The 18,881-nt window shown below is 39.7% G+C and overlaps 1 protein-coding gene across 2 annotated transcripts in view; it reads left to right on the top strand.

Moving 5' to 3' along the window:
• MBTPS1 (membrane bound transcription factor peptidase, site 1) overlaps positions 1-18,881 on the top strand; it is a 49,667-nt gene that overhangs the window by 12,094 nt on the left and 18,692 nt on the right. Inside the window, exons 4-11 of one of the 2 annotated variants that reach the window (XM_016165930.2) lie at positions 2,213-2,416; positions 4,015-4,125; positions 4,588-4,697; positions 6,025-6,141; positions 6,610-6,677; positions 10,466-10,568; positions 12,232-12,383; positions 14,964-15,125. In XM_016165930.2, coding sequence (XP_016021416.1) covers positions 2,213-2,416; positions 4,015-4,125; positions 4,588-4,697; positions 6,025-6,141; positions 6,610-6,677; positions 10,466-10,568; positions 12,232-12,383; positions 14,964-15,125 — 1,027 coding nt within the window. Of the gene's footprint in view, positions 1-2,173; positions 2,417-4,014; positions 4,126-4,587; positions 4,698-6,024; positions 6,142-6,609; positions 6,678-10,465; positions 10,569-12,231; positions 12,384-14,963; positions 15,126-18,881 lie in introns of both variants that reach the window. The other variant, XM_016165933.2, reaches the window with a different exon arrangement.

Raw genomic sequence — 18,881 nt, 5'->3', positions numbered from 1 at the left:
GAGTTTATCCTCAAAAATTAATTGCATATTTGTTACATATTTTCCAAAGCATACATGTTACCAAAGGAAAGGTTTTCTGTTTTCCTATTTGTCATAAACTGGGTTAACAGATTATTAGTTCTCATCATTTACTATCATTTTTTCATTGGAAGGAAAAAGAAAAATTTGCTTTTCTTCCTTTGTCCATCCTATACTAGCCTCAGAGCCTTTGGTCTTTAAAAAACACGCGGAGGAAAGGCTAATTTGCATAGTGTGACCAGCCAGTTCTGGAGTCAGCTATACAGTTCAGGTGTCTGACTTCTTTAGAGCTCTTTCTACTAGTCCAGATGTTTCGTAGTGCTTTTTTCTTTTTTAAAAAGCAGTAACTTCAAAACAATGCATGAAGATTAAAAACAAATCAAACCTTATACAATTAGCCAAACATTATACGTTGTTTCTTTTTATTATTTTATCTTAAAGAGCACCAGAATATTTTAGGAAATATCAAGACACCTAATTTTAGCACAATAATTGTAGAATCTCATGGTTGGGCTTTCTTTATACACTCTCCACCGTGGCTGTCTAGTGCTGTGCTTGACTGCACTTGACTAAGGAGACAGTTTACTTCCTGATGGGCCCGTTTTCTCTTGTTATTTGTGACCTTGTATGGTAAGCGGCTTTTCTTTAAATTTCAACTTTTCTCATCCAAAAAAAATGAAGGTAATACTACCTACCTTATAGGGTTATTATGAAGATAAAAAGAAATAGTGCATGTGAAGAGAGCTTAGCAGAGTCTTTAGGGTATTGTAAGTAAACATTAATGTTAATTATTTCTTTGTCTCTGCTGTTGGAAGGTTTTGCTTTATTTTGGGCTGAGACATGTCTCACTTTGGATCCCATCCCTGGCTCTATCCCATGGGCCATAAGACAGAGCTAACCTGTTTTCTATAAGACAGTACTTAAAGATTTTTTTTGAAGATATCCATGCTATCTCCCCCAGCAATACTTTCCTTCCAGGACAATAAAAATCTCCAGTTCCTTCAGTGGTTACTCATATGATACGCTTTCAAGTCCCCCTACCATTTTAATTGCTTTCCTTTGAATATTTTTCATTTTTTCTAAATTGCTCTTAAATAACGAAGCTAGAACTGAATTCAGTACTTAAGGTAAAGCAGAATAGACCCCTCCCTTGTTCGAAATATTGTTCTTCAGTTAGTACTTCCAGTATTGTCCCATGCTGTTGACTTAACAGAATCAACACAGGAAGTTCAGTACAGAATAATTTCAGTCGGACTGTGCAAATAATTGCTTAATGGAATTGACATGACTACATATATTTTTACAGTTCTTTGTACTTTCATGGGTGTAGCCTGATGTAACTGGAATAAAAATGATAGTAATTTGCTTTAGAAACAGAACTTCAGTATTATTACAGATTTGCTCTCAAAACTGATTTAAAATAAAGTTTTTTCTTCATTATAGCATGATCTTTGAAAGGTAAAGGGATAGCTCTTGTGATATTTCTTTTGTTTTCTCCTCCATTTTAAAAAAAGTAAGGTATTTACAGATAGTAAAATCCTTGCTTTTTAGTACACGGTTAGGCAAGTTTTGATAAAAGTGTACAGTTACCCGGCAACAAAATCAAGATATAACATAGTTCTATCACCCTCAGAAATGCCCCCAACTCCTTTGTAGTTGTTTGCTGTCTGAAAGGTGACATTCTAGAAGATAAGCATATTGAGAATATCGAGCAATATACAGTTGGAAAAGATAATGATGTTTGACTGGAGATAGGTATAATGGGATAACATGGTTTTTTCCTGTCCCAGAAGTCCGGTGCTGTAAAACTTGGTGACTGGGTAGCAGCCATTCTCCTCCTTTTTCTGGTTCAGTGAGGAGAAATTGCTAATTAAAAAAACAAAACAAAACAGGCATGTCTTCAGTTTTAGTATCACAATTGACTTCTTTAAAAATGATTATTTTATTCTTTCTCTGCCTTTACATGGTTAGAAAATTCCAAGTAAAGAGCTGTTTGGGAATCATTATGGCTAAATAACATCTGATAAATATAACTGCATTGAGAAAATCCTAGCAAGGGGAAAGAATTCCATTTTCCTTCAAACACGATTTTAAAAAGTAATCATTGTACCGTTTAGAATGACTGTTTTTCCTGACAGGTATCATGTCATTTCAGTGTTTTTCCTCTTCTGATCTTCCTCTTCCATGGCTGTAGCTGACCCTGTAGTGCCCTGTAATGAAACCCGATGGAGTCAGAAGTGGCAGTCATCCCGTCCCCTGCGAAGAGCCAGTCTTTCCCTGGGCTCTGGTTTCTGGCATGCTACAGGAAGACATTCAAGTCGACGGTTGCTGAGAGCCATTCCACGCCAGGTTGCCCAGACACTGCAGGCAGACGTGTTGTGGCAGATGGGATATACAGGTGTGTGATGTGCATCTGGAAACAGCATAGAGTCTGGTGTCTAGGAGGCCTCCCTCTCGAGTGCCTTCTCATTATTTGTTGAGCTAGATAATAGTCAGCTCCCTTCATCTTTGACGCCTGTTGTACTAGGCATCTATTTCTGTGGCTTTTCTAATTGTTTAATCTATTCATGTTTTGTGTCTTGTTTTTCTGTATCATTTCTGAGGTTAGAAGGGGTAGATCGTGAAGCATTTCTTTCCTCTAGACACACATGTGAACATACACAGCACTGCCCACAGCTGATGGGCAGTCCAGCAAAGTTCTGTCATTTCCCAGGGAAAGAGATCAAATTCAAAGACACTTACCTTGATTTGGGCAATTTCATGAAAATGAGTTTATCACTCCAGTGTGGTGCCCTGTGTGCAGAATGGCTAAGCAGTTGACTGTCATACTTGTCGCTCTTTTGTTTCAGAACAGGAAACAATATTAATGACCATATCCTATGAAACAAAACTCACAATCAGTAAGATTTTTTTTCTTACTGATACATCATGGCAGAAAATTCCTGTTTGAAAATTGCTGTTTAAATGTGAAGATTTAGACCCTGACTTTTAAGTAAGCCCATTTCCTTAGCCCCAGGAACCAGATTTAGAGACCGCCTACCTCTCCTTTGACTTCCTCAGCCTCCCGCCCTTCAGAATGCCTGAGATACTTAAACTTTTAACATCTGGTAGACTGACATTTTATTAAAATGATTGTCTCCCCGTGGTTTTATCTTTTTAGGGTGAAAACTCCTTCACAAAACAAATTCTCTAGTCATCAGAAAAGCATTTTTTATTCCTCTCCAACCAAGTGTTTTCCAATTTTATGTGTGCATTTTTTTAAATTAAGCAATACACTTTGATGGTTATCTCAATGTAATTGATTATTTAGTGTAGTATTGATACATAAACAATCATAACAGAAAGACATTATCATCATTATAGCTATTAGATGTGAAATAATAAAAGTATCTTGTATCTTTTTCTACATGTGTTCTAGAATTTCTTGATCTGACACCATCAGTTTTACATTGGTGCAGATGGCTTGTAGCCAGTATCTGAAATAGACTCATCATTTTAGAAAAGTGCATAATATACTGGTTTTCCTTAAATGCGATTATGGAAATGTGTTGTTGACAACTCCTCTCTGCAGAGTTAGCTGTTAGGAATAAGCAGTAGTGAGTAAGTTGTCATCCTTGCCAGAAATAGAGATAATAGCCCCCTCTCCCGGAGGTGTGTGCTTTATGGGTGCCCTTCACCTTGTAGTGTCATCGGTGGAGGAATGGGGAGAGGTGGTTCATTCCTGAGCACTGATGACAGTTAAAGGGTGTCCAGAGAGATTTTCTCTGTGTCCTCAAGTCTTGTGTAGCAGCAAATGATGGAATTCCCGCGCTATCCCCTTTTCTTAGTCTCAGCTCAGTCAGGGCCTCTGGGACATCTGACCTAACCTGGGCAGGCTTTGGCTCTCAGTGACATGTCATTCTCTATGGGTTCCAAAGAGAGGTGTGTTTTATAGACAAAAATCTAGAAAGATGATTTCTCCAAACCTAATTGCGTATGCTTTCTTTTTGGAATAAGGTGCTAACGTTAGGGTTGCTGTTTTTGACACTGGGCTGAGTGAGAAGCATCCCCACTTCAAAAATGTGAAGGAGAGAACAAACTGGACCAATGAGCGAACGCTGGATGATGGTAGGTGGCAGTGTCGTGGTGAGACCATGAATGTGGCATTTTCTGGTCATATATGGACTTCGTACGTAACTCCCATCCTCCATTTTGTCAGTTAAAGTATTTTTTTCTGTGTGTTAATGATTAAATAGTTCATGTGCAATAGTTATTCAGACGAACCCAAGTTGTCATTGTGCCTTTTGGCAGAAACTTTTCTAAATGTCTCGGAGGATGTCAGGAAGTAGCATTTGAGGGGAGAAAGAGGAATACCTGGTGGAGGTGCAGCTCCCTGTTTGGGAGAAAGCAGGAGTGGCTAGACTCAAAAGTGGGCAGGTATGGCATGAGCTCTGAGTGGAAGACAGTACAGAGGAACAGAGATTCTGTATCTAGGACTTGGAGGATAAGCCAGTTTGAATTTGGTGGTGAAATGTGCATGTCGGCACACATTTTCATTGACTCTATAAATTTTTTTCTTGCGGGCAACAGGGCTGGGCCACGGCACATTTGTGGCAGGTGTGATTGCCAGCATGAGAGAATGCCAAGGATTTGCTCCAGATGCCGAACTTCATATTTTCAGGGTCTTTACTAACAACCAGGTAGGTGTTTTAAGGATCCCTGAAACTCACAGAATTGATATTAAAATGTAAAAGGTTAAAACTGTAGAAAATACGTATTGGTTTAAATGGAGTACACGTCAGTCGGCTGACCTGCCACTGGCGTCCCATGTGTGCTGTGTTGTCTCTTCACTGTTCCTTCTGTGTAGCTTTGCCTTTCTCCCACCATCCCTATCATCAGCCTCACTTGAACCCTAGACCCTGCCTGGAGGCAGCTGCACACAGGGATTCCTTTACCACGTGTTTCTTCTTTCCTTCAGGCCTGCCTGAGGCTCCTGTGCCACCGTGTCTCAGGCACAGTTCTTACACTTTCTGCATGAGAGAAAATTGCATGTTTGTGTGCTTGCCACCCCTCCTGGACTGTGTCCACTTTGAAGGTCCCCTCCATAGCCCAGTACCTAGTGTCATTTTGGCTAACATGGATGTATGAGCTTATTCCCTTACTCTTCATTTGGAAACTATAGGAAGGGGGAAGGATCCTAGTATTTATTTATTTTTAAATTTTAATTTTTGTGTAGGTGATACATAATTTTACGTATTTATATAAAAAGCAACAAGGGGATATTTTCCTAATCTGTCACCCTCTAGCAGGTGCTTACCTTACTTCCTTCTGTCTCCGATGGGAGAGTTTAATTTCTTATACTCCTTCCTAGAATTCCTTTGGTGTATATATAAGTAAATATAAATATGTAGTCTTATTTTTAAAAGCCTTTAAAGAACATTCTTAATTGTTATATTCATTCTATTTCTACTGTAAGCTTTAATTTTTTTTTTTTTTTTTTGTAGAAACACTAAATAGTGATACACAAAGTAATTTAACTTCTGTCAGGAAACTAGGAGGAATTGAACATCAGAGAAATAATTCTGTAAATAACTTTATTGATGCTGTTTATCTCTCAGTCTGTTTAGGAATAAAGATTGTTAAGACTAATATATTAAACTATTTAGAAACACTTGACTTAATAGAAGTGTCTTAAGGTAAATGCTCCTGCAAGAGGACTAGTTAGAAGTCTAGAATTTTGCCTCAGATGGTGTACTTCAGAGTAATGAGCTGTACCTTAGGCCTGGAGAGACAGGTGCCCTTAGAGCACACACTCTCATTGGAACCCAGCTCCCTCTAGGGACTTAGAGTTTCCGGGTGTAGTAGTTCACATTTCAGAGCATTATTTGTTCTTAGGATTTATTTCTGAAAGTTAACACTTCATGCTGCTAGGAGTCCATACTTTTCTCTTAAAATTAAAAACTCTCTTGTGGCACTTTGACGAGACTTTCTCTAAAACGCCTGAAGGACTGTGTTAACATTAACCAGGTGTCCTACACGTCTTGGTTCCTGGACGCCTTCAACTACGCCATCTTAAAGAAGATTGACGTGCTCAACCTCAGCATCGGTGGCCCTGACTTCATGGACCATCCCTTTGTCGACAAGGTTGGTCTTGTCACTGCACAGAAGGACTTTGCATTTGATGATGGCTCCTGCTTTTTCGCATGCCCCCGCTTTTGAGTGCTTCATCTTTAGTGTGCCAATGGTTTGTCACCCGTGAGGTAACTACTTTGTGAGGACAAATGGGTGATGATGTGAGCTTTAGTGACTTGCATCGGGAGTAGTACATGGTGCTGTGTTGATTCCTTCTCAGCTAAACACATGTCCTGTTTTCTGAGCTTGCCTGGAAAGCCAGTATCTGCTGCATGCACTGTACAGGCCTACATCCTGGTTTTTATCTAAATATACTGGCTGCCAAACACATTCGTGTCAGTGAGGGTCTAGTGTTACATTTTCAGGGGGAACCTTTTTTTTTTTAGGATCTTTTCACAGTTCTGGTTATTTTTTGACAATTATATGTTGATTGTTTAAAAGTGGTATACTTTCACAAATAAATGCTTGCTAATTTTGTAGGTATGGGAATTAACGGCTAACAACGTAATCATGGTTTCTGCTATTGGCAATGATGGTCCTCTTTATGGGTGAGTATCCCTAATAGGGAAGGACTTAGAGGTGTTTTTTTGTTTTCCTGAGATAACTGTTTATTTCTTTATTTATTTATACCTGTTTATATCTGTCTAAAGCTCTGCATATTGAAATTTTCAGCATGCCAAAAAATAGACTATAATGAACCTCAGGTCCTCACTACTCGTGTCAGCAGTTATCAACTCAAGGACAATCTTGTTTCTGTTTAATTTTTATTTTATTATTTTAATTTGCTAAAAATAGCAGTAGGGTGCCTAAAGTTTTTATTCTACTTTTTCTTTTCAAAATCAGAAAAGTAAATCTATTAGAAATAAACGGATCCTGCAGTATTTAATAAGACCCACTCTACGAGGCATGGGGTGAAGAGGTAGATTAGATGAGGGGTCCGCCTCTTTAGGAAAGACAAGGCACAAGCACAGCGAAACTAACACAAAAAGAAGCAATGTAACAGATGCAGATGGTGCTCTGGGAATTGATGGAGAGGGATCAGATGGGGGAATCAGAGAGAACAGTGTCATGGAAACGTTCCTTTGTGCTGTGCTGTCACGGTGAACTGAAGCAGCACAAGATATGAAACATTAGTCACTGAATCACAGGCAGTAAACATTGGTTAGAGATCTCAGTTTTCTACCTGCAGCTCTGATTTTTATTCTCCAGGTAACATATATAAATAATCTCTTGTGCTAAAATGCTTTTGCTATAGGGTGGTTGTTACCCTCCTTTATTGGGTACCCGGGATGTATGCAGTTTGGTTCTGTGACAAAGGGTTTGAGGTACCACGAAGGAAAAAGAAAGTATAGTCTGCCCTCAGTGCACCATAACCCAGCAGACAGAGAGACAAATGTATGCGTTCCCTCCCACATGTGTGTGTCTCTGTGGTGCACATGTCAAGGATGTGTACTTGTGCCTTCAGAAACACTAACAGTGACATCCTTCGGAGTGCATGCTGGGGAGAGCAAGCCACCTTGAAGACTGGGTGAGCTTACTTAAAGGGTCCAGGCATAGGGGTTAGACTGAATATATGTAATTAATGTTTTTGTAGGTCAAAAACCATGTATATTGGCAGTTTTGGTTCCAACCTAATAGTTGTTCAGTCAGTGATTCTATCTCTTTCAGGGGTCCCAGGTCCTGGATTTTTCTGTGTCATTAGTAATATACATCGTGACTCATAGGTGACATAAACATTCTAACTATAGCTCTACCATGAAAAACACGAATTACAGAATAATCTCATCACATTTTCTTGTTTTTCCTTTCAAATGTTGCTCCTATTCACCACTTCTCCCATTTCCCATGTCCCCACTCAAGGCCAAGCCCTCGTCAGTTGAGTCACTAGGTTATCAGTCAATTTCCTATCTTGTTGTCCTGCTTCAGTCTTTCCCATCCAGCTTTTCCTGCATGGGTGATGTGGGGTTGTGGAAAGAGCCCTGGTGTGGAGCCAGATGACTACGGCCTGCCCCTTACGGGCTATGGGACCTTCACTCTTTAAGGCTCAGACTCCACCTGTCACAGGCAGGCATGAGACCCACCCTGGTTAGTTATTTCAAAGATGAAATTAGACAACAAAGGCAAAGGCTTATGAATAATGAGCCTCTATAAAAAGTAGTCTTTTTTTTTCTTCCCTTTTCTGTGCTTTTATTAAAACACATGTTCTAGCAGTTTTCTCATTCCAGAATCTGCAGTAGATCATTATCACCAAATCAAATCCAGATTTTTCTTCTTGGTTCTCAAAATTCTCACTATTCTACTTTTTCTGTAAGGGATCAGATAGTAAATACTTAGGCTTCACCGGCCATGTGGTGTTACAACTACTCAGTTGCCCCTGTGGTGTGAAGGCAGCCCTGGAGTGTGTGAACAAATAGGCCTGGCTGTGTTCCAGTAAAACTTCACTTATAAACACAGGTGGTAGGTCTGTTGTGACCACTGGAGACCATAGCTCCCTGACTGTAGCATGCAGCTGTTGGCTTCACTTTATTTTCTTCTTCTGCATGCACATTTTCTTCAGATCCTCTCTCCTCCTGGGTCTCCATGTTTATCCTGGTTTCCATCACCTGTTACTGCTGGTGTCCCTCCTACCTTTCTTCTGTTCACACCTCTTCCATGTGCCGTTCTGACTGCTTTGCCACACACTAGTCATTCTTCTGAAATCCTGTGACTTCTCTGGGCAGTCACACTCAATGGCTTCTAATTAAAGTGTTGTTCATTTTCGGTGTATTAGAGGAGAACCTTGGAGAGGAGGGCCCTGTGTCAGACTTTTTGGGTCAGCTCATAGAGCTACACAGAGATCAGGTATCTGCCAGCTGCTTTGTGCTGGGAATGGCATGTAACCACTGAGACATAGCTTGCACTGTTCTGGCTTACTGCTTGGGCATCAGGTAGGACTGGTCATATGACTGTAATGTGCCCAAAGAGCTGGAGTCACTTATCACAGGCGTTGAGCTGCCAGCCACTTTGGATATGATGCTCGAATCCCCAGATAGCTCTTGCTGTGAGCTATCTCAAGGTCCTGCATCCTTGACACTTAGACTTCATGGTACAAGGAGTTTGCAGGTACAGCTTCCCCCTTTTCAGCACCAACAAAAATTTTTTGATGCTTTCTCATATTTTATGGAGTTAAAGCATACTAAGTATTATAGAGATTAACAGAAAGAAGAAGGGTGGGAAGGTGGCTTTTTGTGTGTGTTAATTACAATAGGAAGTTTTAGCAGGGACTTCTGTACTAATCTCTGCTTCTTGATTTTATAGAAATGTATACGTTTTTAGCATCAGCCTATAAAATATCACTGTTGGTGTCTGTAAACAACCACCTAGTAGCATATCAGTGGCCAGTGAGCTAAGAAGGCAGTGCCAAGGTTCTCCGTATGGTTTAAAATAGTTGGTTATAGTCAGGTTCTCTTAGTCTTGTTATAGTCTCTTTAACAAGAGAGACTAGTAAGCCACTTGAAATCAGTTTTGGTTACTGAATTATCAAAGATTTCTTTTTTTTTTTTTTTGGTAATGGAGTTATAATAAAGCTCAAAATGCATTTTCATTACTGGTTGTTGTATACTTTCAGATAGTTCAGCTGCCTCTTGATTCATATGTTGACTTTATAGTTTAAACATTTTTGTCATTATTTCACTATCATTTCCTTGCAGATCTAGTATTCTTTAGGTATGGAAGAGAATTACATGGTTTTATTCTTTGCATCTGTGTCTTCCCTCCAAGGAGCTCAAGATTACACAGTGATGTTAGTCACTTCCACAGTTGCCTGTGAGGAAGGTGGAACACCCTACAAAAGATCAGTTGAAAACATTAACTCCTGACCATGACAGATGCAAATGTGTGACTCAATTCCTTCCCAGAGAAATGCTAAATCTACATGGGGAGGCAAAATGAATAGACTTGAATAGTTTAAAAATGATGTGAGAATGTATAAGTTGGTGATGAATTGTCATAGTGTTAAGTCTTGTGAAGTTCAGAGAAGGTGGGTAGGTGTTCCTTTAAGATTGGAAGTAGTAAGGGAAAAAGTGAGTCTTGGACCAAAGTATGGGAAGTTGACAAGGAGGAAAAGTAAGAAAGGGTGTTCCAGGTGCAAGGAAATGATTTGAGCCCAGTATAAAGATGGTAGTGAGTACGGCCTTTCACAGGACAGCTCTGAGGAGCAGCAGTCCATCTCAGCTGCACACGTTTTGTCACAGAAGAACCTAGTATAGTCTTTGATTTTTCTGGGAGTATTTGCCCTTATTTGAATTATTCATTTAAAATTATTTCTCTTCCCTTTTGTTTTTGTGCCTCAATTTAGCACTCTGAATAACCCTGCTGATCAAATGGATGTGATTGGAGTAGGTGGCATTGATTTTGAGGATAACATCGCCCGCTTCTCTTCAAGGGGAATGACTACATGGGTAGGCTTTTCTTCATTAGTCAAATGTGCCTAAAGGAACCATTTGTCTGAGAGTCTGGAGGTATATTTATGAGTGCACAAGTAACAGCAGCTTGTAAGCCTGACCCTCGTACGCACAGATGGCATAGCCAGGATTGTGGGTACTTGTCTGGCCATGGAGATGAGAGATCTGGCCCCACTGACATCTGGTGCATCACTGGAGTGCCAGGCAAGGGCTGGTTCTGAGTGTATTTCCCAGTTCTAGTTTTTAACTTATTTCTGAGTGACTCACTCCTTAAGTCAGTTAGATTCATGACCACTTGTGCTAACTAGTAGGAAGATGAGCACTTCCCTTGGTGCTAGGTGAGGTGATTTTTGGGGGCCTTAAGAAACAAGAGAAACCAGTGAGGAAAACTTACTATCAGCTGTGGTAACACAGAAGTAATTGTATTTAGCTGGACAAAGTTGAAATAACCCAGGAAGTTAAATAACTCAGCTACTCGGAGTTTAATTATGCAGCTTATTCATCCTCCTCTACTTATTACAACAGAGTTGGATTCAAAGTTAGGTGCTCTGTCAGGTGGCACTGGGCACTCTTGCCTGCCCCTCATGGTTGTCTGGATCGGATCACCTCTTGGGTGCTCTTACTCAAGGGTGCTGAGCTTGGAGGTCTTGGGAAGTCCCAGAAAAGAGTCATAGCCTCCTAAGAACATTGTGGCCTTGTCTGTAGTGGCACCACTTTATGGGATAGCCTTCTCCCTTCACACTGTCACCTCTCCTGGTGCCCTCTTCATTCAGCTCTACCGTGAATCCATGCCTGAGGCACTCGGACACCTCCTACTGCAGTGATGTTCATTGACTTGTCGCCACAGTCTGGTGGACCCTACCCTGAAAAAGTCATTCCCAGGGACGTGTTTCATATCAGTTCATTTGCGCTTCCTCAGCACTTTCTTTGTACTGTCAAATTACTTGGAACCGATGCCTCTACCACTTGATGTCTGTCTAGATCTCCCATAAATGCTTTCATGGAATTATAATGCAATGCTATGTCCTTGGTTTTTTGTCATGGCCTTGTTTTTTAATGGTATTTTGAGAAATGTTCCTGAATCATTACAGAGCTGCAGATGAAGATATCTTTACTCAGTGTCTCACATAGATGGATATATAGCCTCATTTCCAGGAAATTTCTGAGTACTCAGTTAAAATCTTATCTCAAGTTGCTCATCATTTACATTTACCTGAATGGTTTCTTCTTAATTCTCTGGTGACAGATTGAAATCTTCAGTTATGTATGTTTTTCCTTGTAAAGAAAATGTTTCTTTTTTTCCCTAACTTTTAATTTTCTGATTTTTCTAAAATATTTCTAATTTTTAAATTATCTAGATATGTCAGTTTGCAGTTTCTAGTCTTGCATGTTAGCAAAATTTTAAATATTTTTGATTGCTTTAGGTCATTACTAGTATACTGGTTATTATAAAACATGTCAAAAATAATTTCATTTTCTGCATTATAATTTAAGCTTATTTTCTGTACTGCAGTGAATTTCAGACTAAAACCAGTAACTTACTTAAGTTACTATATTTAAGTAACCCATATTTCTGTTCTGGTTCTATTCACTGATAACCCAGTATAACTGTGTGCCAGTGTGTGTGCCGTGGTGGAAACCAACCCGCTTTTATTCATAGGAGCTACCAGGAGGCTATGGCCGTGTGAAACCTGATATTGTCACCTACGGTGCTGGAGTGAGGGGCTCTGGTGTGAAAGGAGGGTGCCGGGCCCTCTCAGGGACCAGCGTGGCTTCTCCAGTGGTCGCCGGCGCTGTCACCTTGCTAGTAAGGTGAGTGTTGCTCAGCAGAGAGAAAGTGGTGCCAGCAGACCAGGAGCTGAGTCTTGCTTTTCACCAACTGTGTTTAGAGGTCAGGAGCACATCACGCAACCTTGCTTCGTCTTTGTTTCTTTATTTTTACAAAAGAAGTCAGAGTCCATTCTTTCATAGAAGATGCTTGTGAGAGTTGATTCTTGTGTGTACGTGGGTACCCACAGTATAGCACTATGTGAAGAAAAATACCTATTTTTTTATGTTTGAAGTCTGGTTTTCTTAGAGGGTCTTTTAAGACTTTTTTTTTTAGAGCAGTTTTAAGGTCACAGCAAAATTAAGAGGAAAGTACAAAGATTCCCCCATGTTCCCTGTGCCCCCATCTTGTTTGTTTTTATACCATTTTTGGTGCTACAGCTGTACTTGTTATATCCAAGCAAGTGTGTATATCACGCATGGAACAGAAAATAAGGTATTTCCTTGCCATAGCCTTCATTTCCTTGGGAATTCACCTTTTAACATTTTATTTTAGCTAAGGAGCTGTCAAACCAGGCAGTCAGCTCTCCTTTATGAGAGAGGAGTTTCTCTTTGTAATTTGCTTACTCTTTTTGTCTTGTCGAATCCCATCTACAATTGAAATGGAGCTTAGTGGTCAACCTTTAATTTTGCTGTTAATGAAGCTGGAAGAAAGTTCTCAGATATATTCAACTGGAATTGATGCTTATGTGCTCTTAGTCAAATGGGCCATGTGCCTTACTCCCAAAATTTTAAAAAGATTTCTTTGGAGCGAGCACTTATTTTGTAGTTTAACGCCCCTCAAAAAACAAAACAAAACTGTAATGTGTTGTATTAACATAAAACAGCATATTTCAAAGTTATACTCTATTATATTTTAAAATTAAAATAGGCAAATGATAGTAAATGTTTTCATATTTAAATATCTCTTTAAAATCAAGTAAATTTATGTTGATTTTAACTTCTAATGCCAGAGGCATCTTTTATTAATAGTCTTTTAGAAAGCTGGATATTTACTTGTTTCGTTCTTTTTCCATCCTTCCCTTACAGTTCAGAGCCAAATTCTTAAAATTGTTGACATTGCTCAGAGTAATATTCTCTTTGGAGACTAACCATATGCCTGTTAGAAACATTGTCTCTCTGTTCCACTTGTTTTCTTCACCCCCACCTTATATACAGTAAAAAAGAGGGAAGGGAATGCAAACTGTGGAGTTACCTGGCTCACTTAGGCTTCTCTATTTGCCAGGAGGAGAGAATTCAGCCAGGGCTCTTGTTTCCACTCTTGTTGATTGTGAAACAAAAAATTCTGGCTCTGTCTCCCATTTGCCGTGATTGTTAGCAGGGATGAGATTTCAGCTCCATTGTTGAGCCCATCCCAACTCCCTTCTGTCACATGAATAAGAAAGTGAGGAGGGTGTGTTCTCCATTTTCAGTAGCATCTCTAAGTATAGATATTTTCAGTGTCAAGGAAACCTTTCACTTCCTTCATCTCCCTGCAGCAGATTAAAATGCCACTGTGATAGTTCAGAAATATTTTTATGGCCGGATAAATAGCTCACAATAGAGTCTGAGCAACAAAGGAGCACTTCCTTGGCTTCCAGCCTCCCAGTGTTCAGTAAGGAACTAGAACCTAACCTTTGGTGTTGCTTGATCAGCAGGAAGAGGGGAAGACTTTTTGTCATTGAGAATCAGTCCCTCTTTATGCACTCTTACTTCTCCCTATGTCAGATTTCCCATCTAGATCTGTTAGAAAAACCTGCGTACACTTCAAGAACAACTGCCATTATAGTGAAATGTTTAGGATCTTAGGAGGTTTTTTTTGTTTACTATATTTTTTTCTCTTGAATTTAGAGATTAAAATTTACTTATGTTTATAATGCATAGATATATAAGAATGAATGTTTTAATGCTAGCGTTTTTAAGTAGTTGATAGTGGCTAGGTATCACTCAGTTCCTAGCCAAGTAGAGATGAGCATTCAAGTTTGTCCAAATGCATTCTGATGATGAAACTCTCAAGGTAGCCTCAGATCTACATGGTTTTATCAGGCTTTATCCACCAGAGTGATGCATCACACACAGGACTCCAATACAAAAAAATGCAAGTTTTTGCTCTGGAGATGGTGGGCTTCACTTAGATGCTGTACCTCTTTCCCTGCCTGCATTGACTTCCCTCTCCAGGACCTGGCTGTCTTCTTTAGCTTTTCCCAGCTAAGTCATGTCTCAGCTTATCTCCTTCTTCCTGCCTTCCCGTGAGGAGCCTATACCTCTTACCTATTCTTGCCTCTGGAAATCATAGTTACTGGAAAAATGTTTTTCTGATCACTGTAGTATAAACAGGCACTAGCCCCGTGAGCAAGTATTCTCACAAGCCATGTGGAAGGCTAATAACTCTTCAGTCCTGAGGCAGGTGCAGAAATGAGAACACATTCATTCTTATCTCGCATGGTCCCTACCAAAAAAGTTTTTGTTAGACAAAACAATATTGGAAATCACATGTTTACACATTTGCAGGTTAGGAATAATCTGATTTTTATTCTTTTATGAGAAAATGAACAAATGCATGATTACCTCCCCAACCTCTCCCAGCACAGTCCAGAAACGTGAACTGGTAAATCCAGCCAGTATGAAGCAGGCCCTGATTGCATCAGCCCGAAGGCTTCCTGGTGTCAATATGTTTGAGCAAGGCCATGGCAAGCTGGATCTACTCAGAGCCTATCAGATCCTCAACAGCTACAAACCACAGGCAAGGTCAGTATGCTCTCCTTTTGAGTAGGCTTTTCACTGGGTTCTGCACAAAATAGTAGCCTCTGAACAGGAACCAATCACTGACCATATAACACTCAGGGATCTCGGGCAGAGCTTTATGCTGCAGCTTCTACTGGGGTGCTAGCTGGTATTCTGTTATTTTTAATATGAGTAGTTTAAAATAATGATTTTCTTTTTTACTTTTTAAAACTTTCTTCTGAAATGACCTTAGGTTTACAGAAATTTGCAAAAATTGCATAGAGTTCTCATATACCCTTTATTTAGCTTTCTCTAATGCCAACATCTTAGGTGACCGTAGTTCAACTATTAAAACTAACAAATGAACACTGATGTTGTACTGTAATTAATCTGCAGATTTAATTTAGTTTGCCAGTTTCCCCCTTGGCATTCTTTGTCTAGTCCAGAATCCAGGCCCCACATTGCGTTTAGTTGTCTGTCTTCTTGGTCTCCTCCAACTTCATGATTCTGAGTCCTTTGGGAGTGCTGGGTACTATTTGTAGACTGTCTCTGCATGCAGTTTTATCTGATGCTGTCTCATGATTAGTCAGGTTATGTATTTTGGAGAAGAAGCTTTTTCATTTTTTATTTTGAAGCGAGTTTAGATTTACAGCAGAGTTCCAAAAATAGTACATGGGGATCCATAAAATTTTCACCCAGCTTTCCCTAATGTTGACATCTCCCATAACCATAGTACAAATCTCAGAGCCTGGGAATGAATTAACATGGATATATGCCCATTGAATAATCTACAAACTGTATTGAGATTTCACCCACTGTCCCACTCCTGTCCTTTTCCTGGCCTGGGAGCCAGTCCAGCATCCCACGTTGCATTTAGTTGTCACATCTCCTTGATCTACAATCAGGACACTTCACCAGTTTTCTTCCTCTTATTACTGGTGGAATTTATTTGCATCATTTAAGGTAGGTGATGTGTCCAGGCCCTCCAAGAATCAGACTCCAGGATTGGATTTGCCATCCAAGAGATCCGTTGTGGGAAAGGAACCTATGAAGGAAAAAGAGAAGGAGGCAGTGGTAATCTTAAGACCATCATGCTGACCTGATGCCTATGAAAAGGGATAGAGGAAGGAGGTTTGCAAAGCAAGACTGTCAGACTGCGACACAGGTCTAAAAATGTTTCTGCTAATGGGGAAATCCTTGAACCATAGCTGTCTATTAGAGGCGCCTGTGTCCCCCAGGGATGAGCCTGCCCTAGGAAAACGTGGCGGAGATGCTGGAGGGGCAGCAGCTGCAGGTGTCCAGAGCTATGTTTTTGTGGTGGGAGATCTGAGCAGCATGGCTCATGGTGCCTACTTTAGGTGGTGTCTGCTGGGTTTCTTTACTGCAGTTACTGTTTGTCTCTTGCGACTACTAAGTATCATTTGTGGGGATGCGCTTTGAAATGATCTTGCTTCTTAATATACTTTCACTAATTTTAGCATCCACTGATGGTTCTTGCCTGCAGTAATTATTACTACAGAAATTGCCCCATGGTGATTTTTCGTTTCTCTCATTCTTTCTATGTTTATTAATTGGAAATCTGCTGTAAGGAAGAGCTGTCCCTTCTCTTCCATTTATTTATTTATTCAGTTATTTATATCAGTATGAGCACATGGATATTTATTTGACTCTGGGTTATAATCCAATAATATCATTTTCTTGTTGTTACTCACATTGTCTTGGATTTGGCTATTGGGAGCTCCTTCTCGTTGGCTCCTGTCTTTTCAGCATGCCTTCATTTCTAGCGAACTTTCTTACTTTTTGGCAGCACAGCATTTCCGTGCCCCAGCCTTGGTGTCAGTACTTTGTCCCGGCAGCCTGAGTCCTTTAATTGGAGAGTGGTATTTAGAAATCAAGACCTGGGCACTAGGTGTGCTCTTGGCAGCTAGGTGTACTCAGAGTTTTTTCTAGGCCTTTTTAGCAGACAGAGCTAGGAAATGTCTGTATAAACACACGCACACGCACACACACCTGTACCTATTTCTCTGTGTGTCCATTTGTAGATATATTAAAAACATAGTTCATCTGTCTCCTAGTGGCACCTAACACCACAGCTGTCGGACTAGTCTTCCCTCTCCTTATTTGTAACTCTTCTCCAACAGTAAGAAACCTGGCTATCATTATCCACAATATTTTTGCTTATTTGTTCAGTCCTATTATATGCATATTGAGTAGTTTTAGAATTGTTAACCTATACCCTTGGAAAAAAACAAATTTATCAACTAGAGTACAATATTTATGTATAGTTCTTTTTAGCTTTACAGAATATAGTCATATTATTTTCCAAAGTTACTTGGGTTAAATCTTTTCTTTTTCCACTCCATCAGTGTGGTTTTGCTATTTAGTTTTAATATAGTTGAATTCACTCGTTAGTGTTTAGATCTCTTTTTAGATTCCTCCTGCCTCCTGGTTGATTTCACCTAGGTATGTGTTGGGTATGTGAAGCATACCCATGACCCTAAAGTCATAACTGCACATAAAAGTACACCTGGAGAAGTGTCACTTCTCTCAACCTTTGGTCCCCATTCCCACTCCCCATTCTTTCCTATCTCCACCTATCCCTGTAGGTAACAATCTCATTAGTTGTTGGTTTATCTTTCTTTTATTTCTTTTTGCACAAATGAGCAGATACATATATATTTTCTTATATCCCCTTTCTTACACGAAGGATAGGATTACTACAAATATTCTTTTGTACTTTGCTTTTTTCACTTAACAGTATCCTGGAAATCGTTCTATATCAATTCATAGAGATCTTTTTATGGCTATATAGTATGGATGTACCATTGTTTATTCCACCACTTAATCTATATTTTGGCATTTTTATTGTTTCCAGTGTTTCGCAGTTATAAACTGTTGCTATGAATAATCTTATGCCTAGTATTTTAGTTTTGTTGGAGGTGTGTCTTCAGGAAAAATTCCTAGAAGTGGTACTGTTAGGTCAAAGTTAAGAGCATAGGAGCTTTGTTAGGTACCAGTCCATTCCCTTCCAGAAGGGTTGTATCTGTTTGCATTCCATGGTGCTGTGTGAGAGGGCCCGCCTCCCCAGAGCCTCACCAGCAGAATGTTCTGTCATGCAGTTACTTTCTGCCACTGTGATAGATGAGACATGGTCTCTCAGTATTGTTGTAATTTGCATTTTTCAAGTTGTGAGTAAGTTCAAACACTTTGTATATGGTCAGAGGCCATTTTTACACCTTTCTTGGGAAGTGTCTGTTCATTTCTTTTTCCTTTTTCTCTGAGTTTTATTTGTCTCTCAGTTGTTAAGAGTTCTTTATATATATATTTGCTGGTGATATATGTTGCAGATATTTTTCTCAGTTTGTCAGTTTTTTGATTTTGTGTAAAGTGTTTTTTGCTATGCAGTTTTCTTTAAATAGCCAACTTTGATAGTCTTTTGTTGTTGCTCTTGGATTTTGAGTCACAGAAAGCCTTTTTCAATATGAGGTAAAAGAGAAATTCACCTAGGTCTCCTTTTAATACTTGTTTCCTTTCCTTTTATTTCCTTTTATTTACTTGAGACTCCCTGATCCATTTGGGGTTTATTCTTGTGGATAGTGTGAGGTATGGATCGAATTTTATCTTGTGCCAAATGATCAATCCATTAGTCACTCCTGCGTCTATTAAAAAGCGATTTGAGATTTCGTAATTTGAGACTCTTGCGTTCAAAGCATTCACTGCGGCTGGTCGCTTCATCATTTTCTGCCAGCCACAACCACCAAAGTTCTAAACTTGCAGAAG

Source organism: Rousettus aegyptiacus, unplaced genomic scaffold, assembly GCF_014176215.1.
Source record: "Rousettus aegyptiacus isolate mRouAeg1 unplaced genomic scaffold, mRouAeg1.p scaffold_m13_p_14, whole genome shotgun sequence".
NCBI classification, from domain to species: domain Eukaryota; kingdom Metazoa; phylum Chordata; class Mammalia; order Chiroptera; family Pteropodidae; genus Rousettus; species Rousettus aegyptiacus.
The sequence above is the reverse complement of the archived record's forward strand: the minus strand, read 5'-3'. Positions and strand labels throughout refer to the sequence as shown.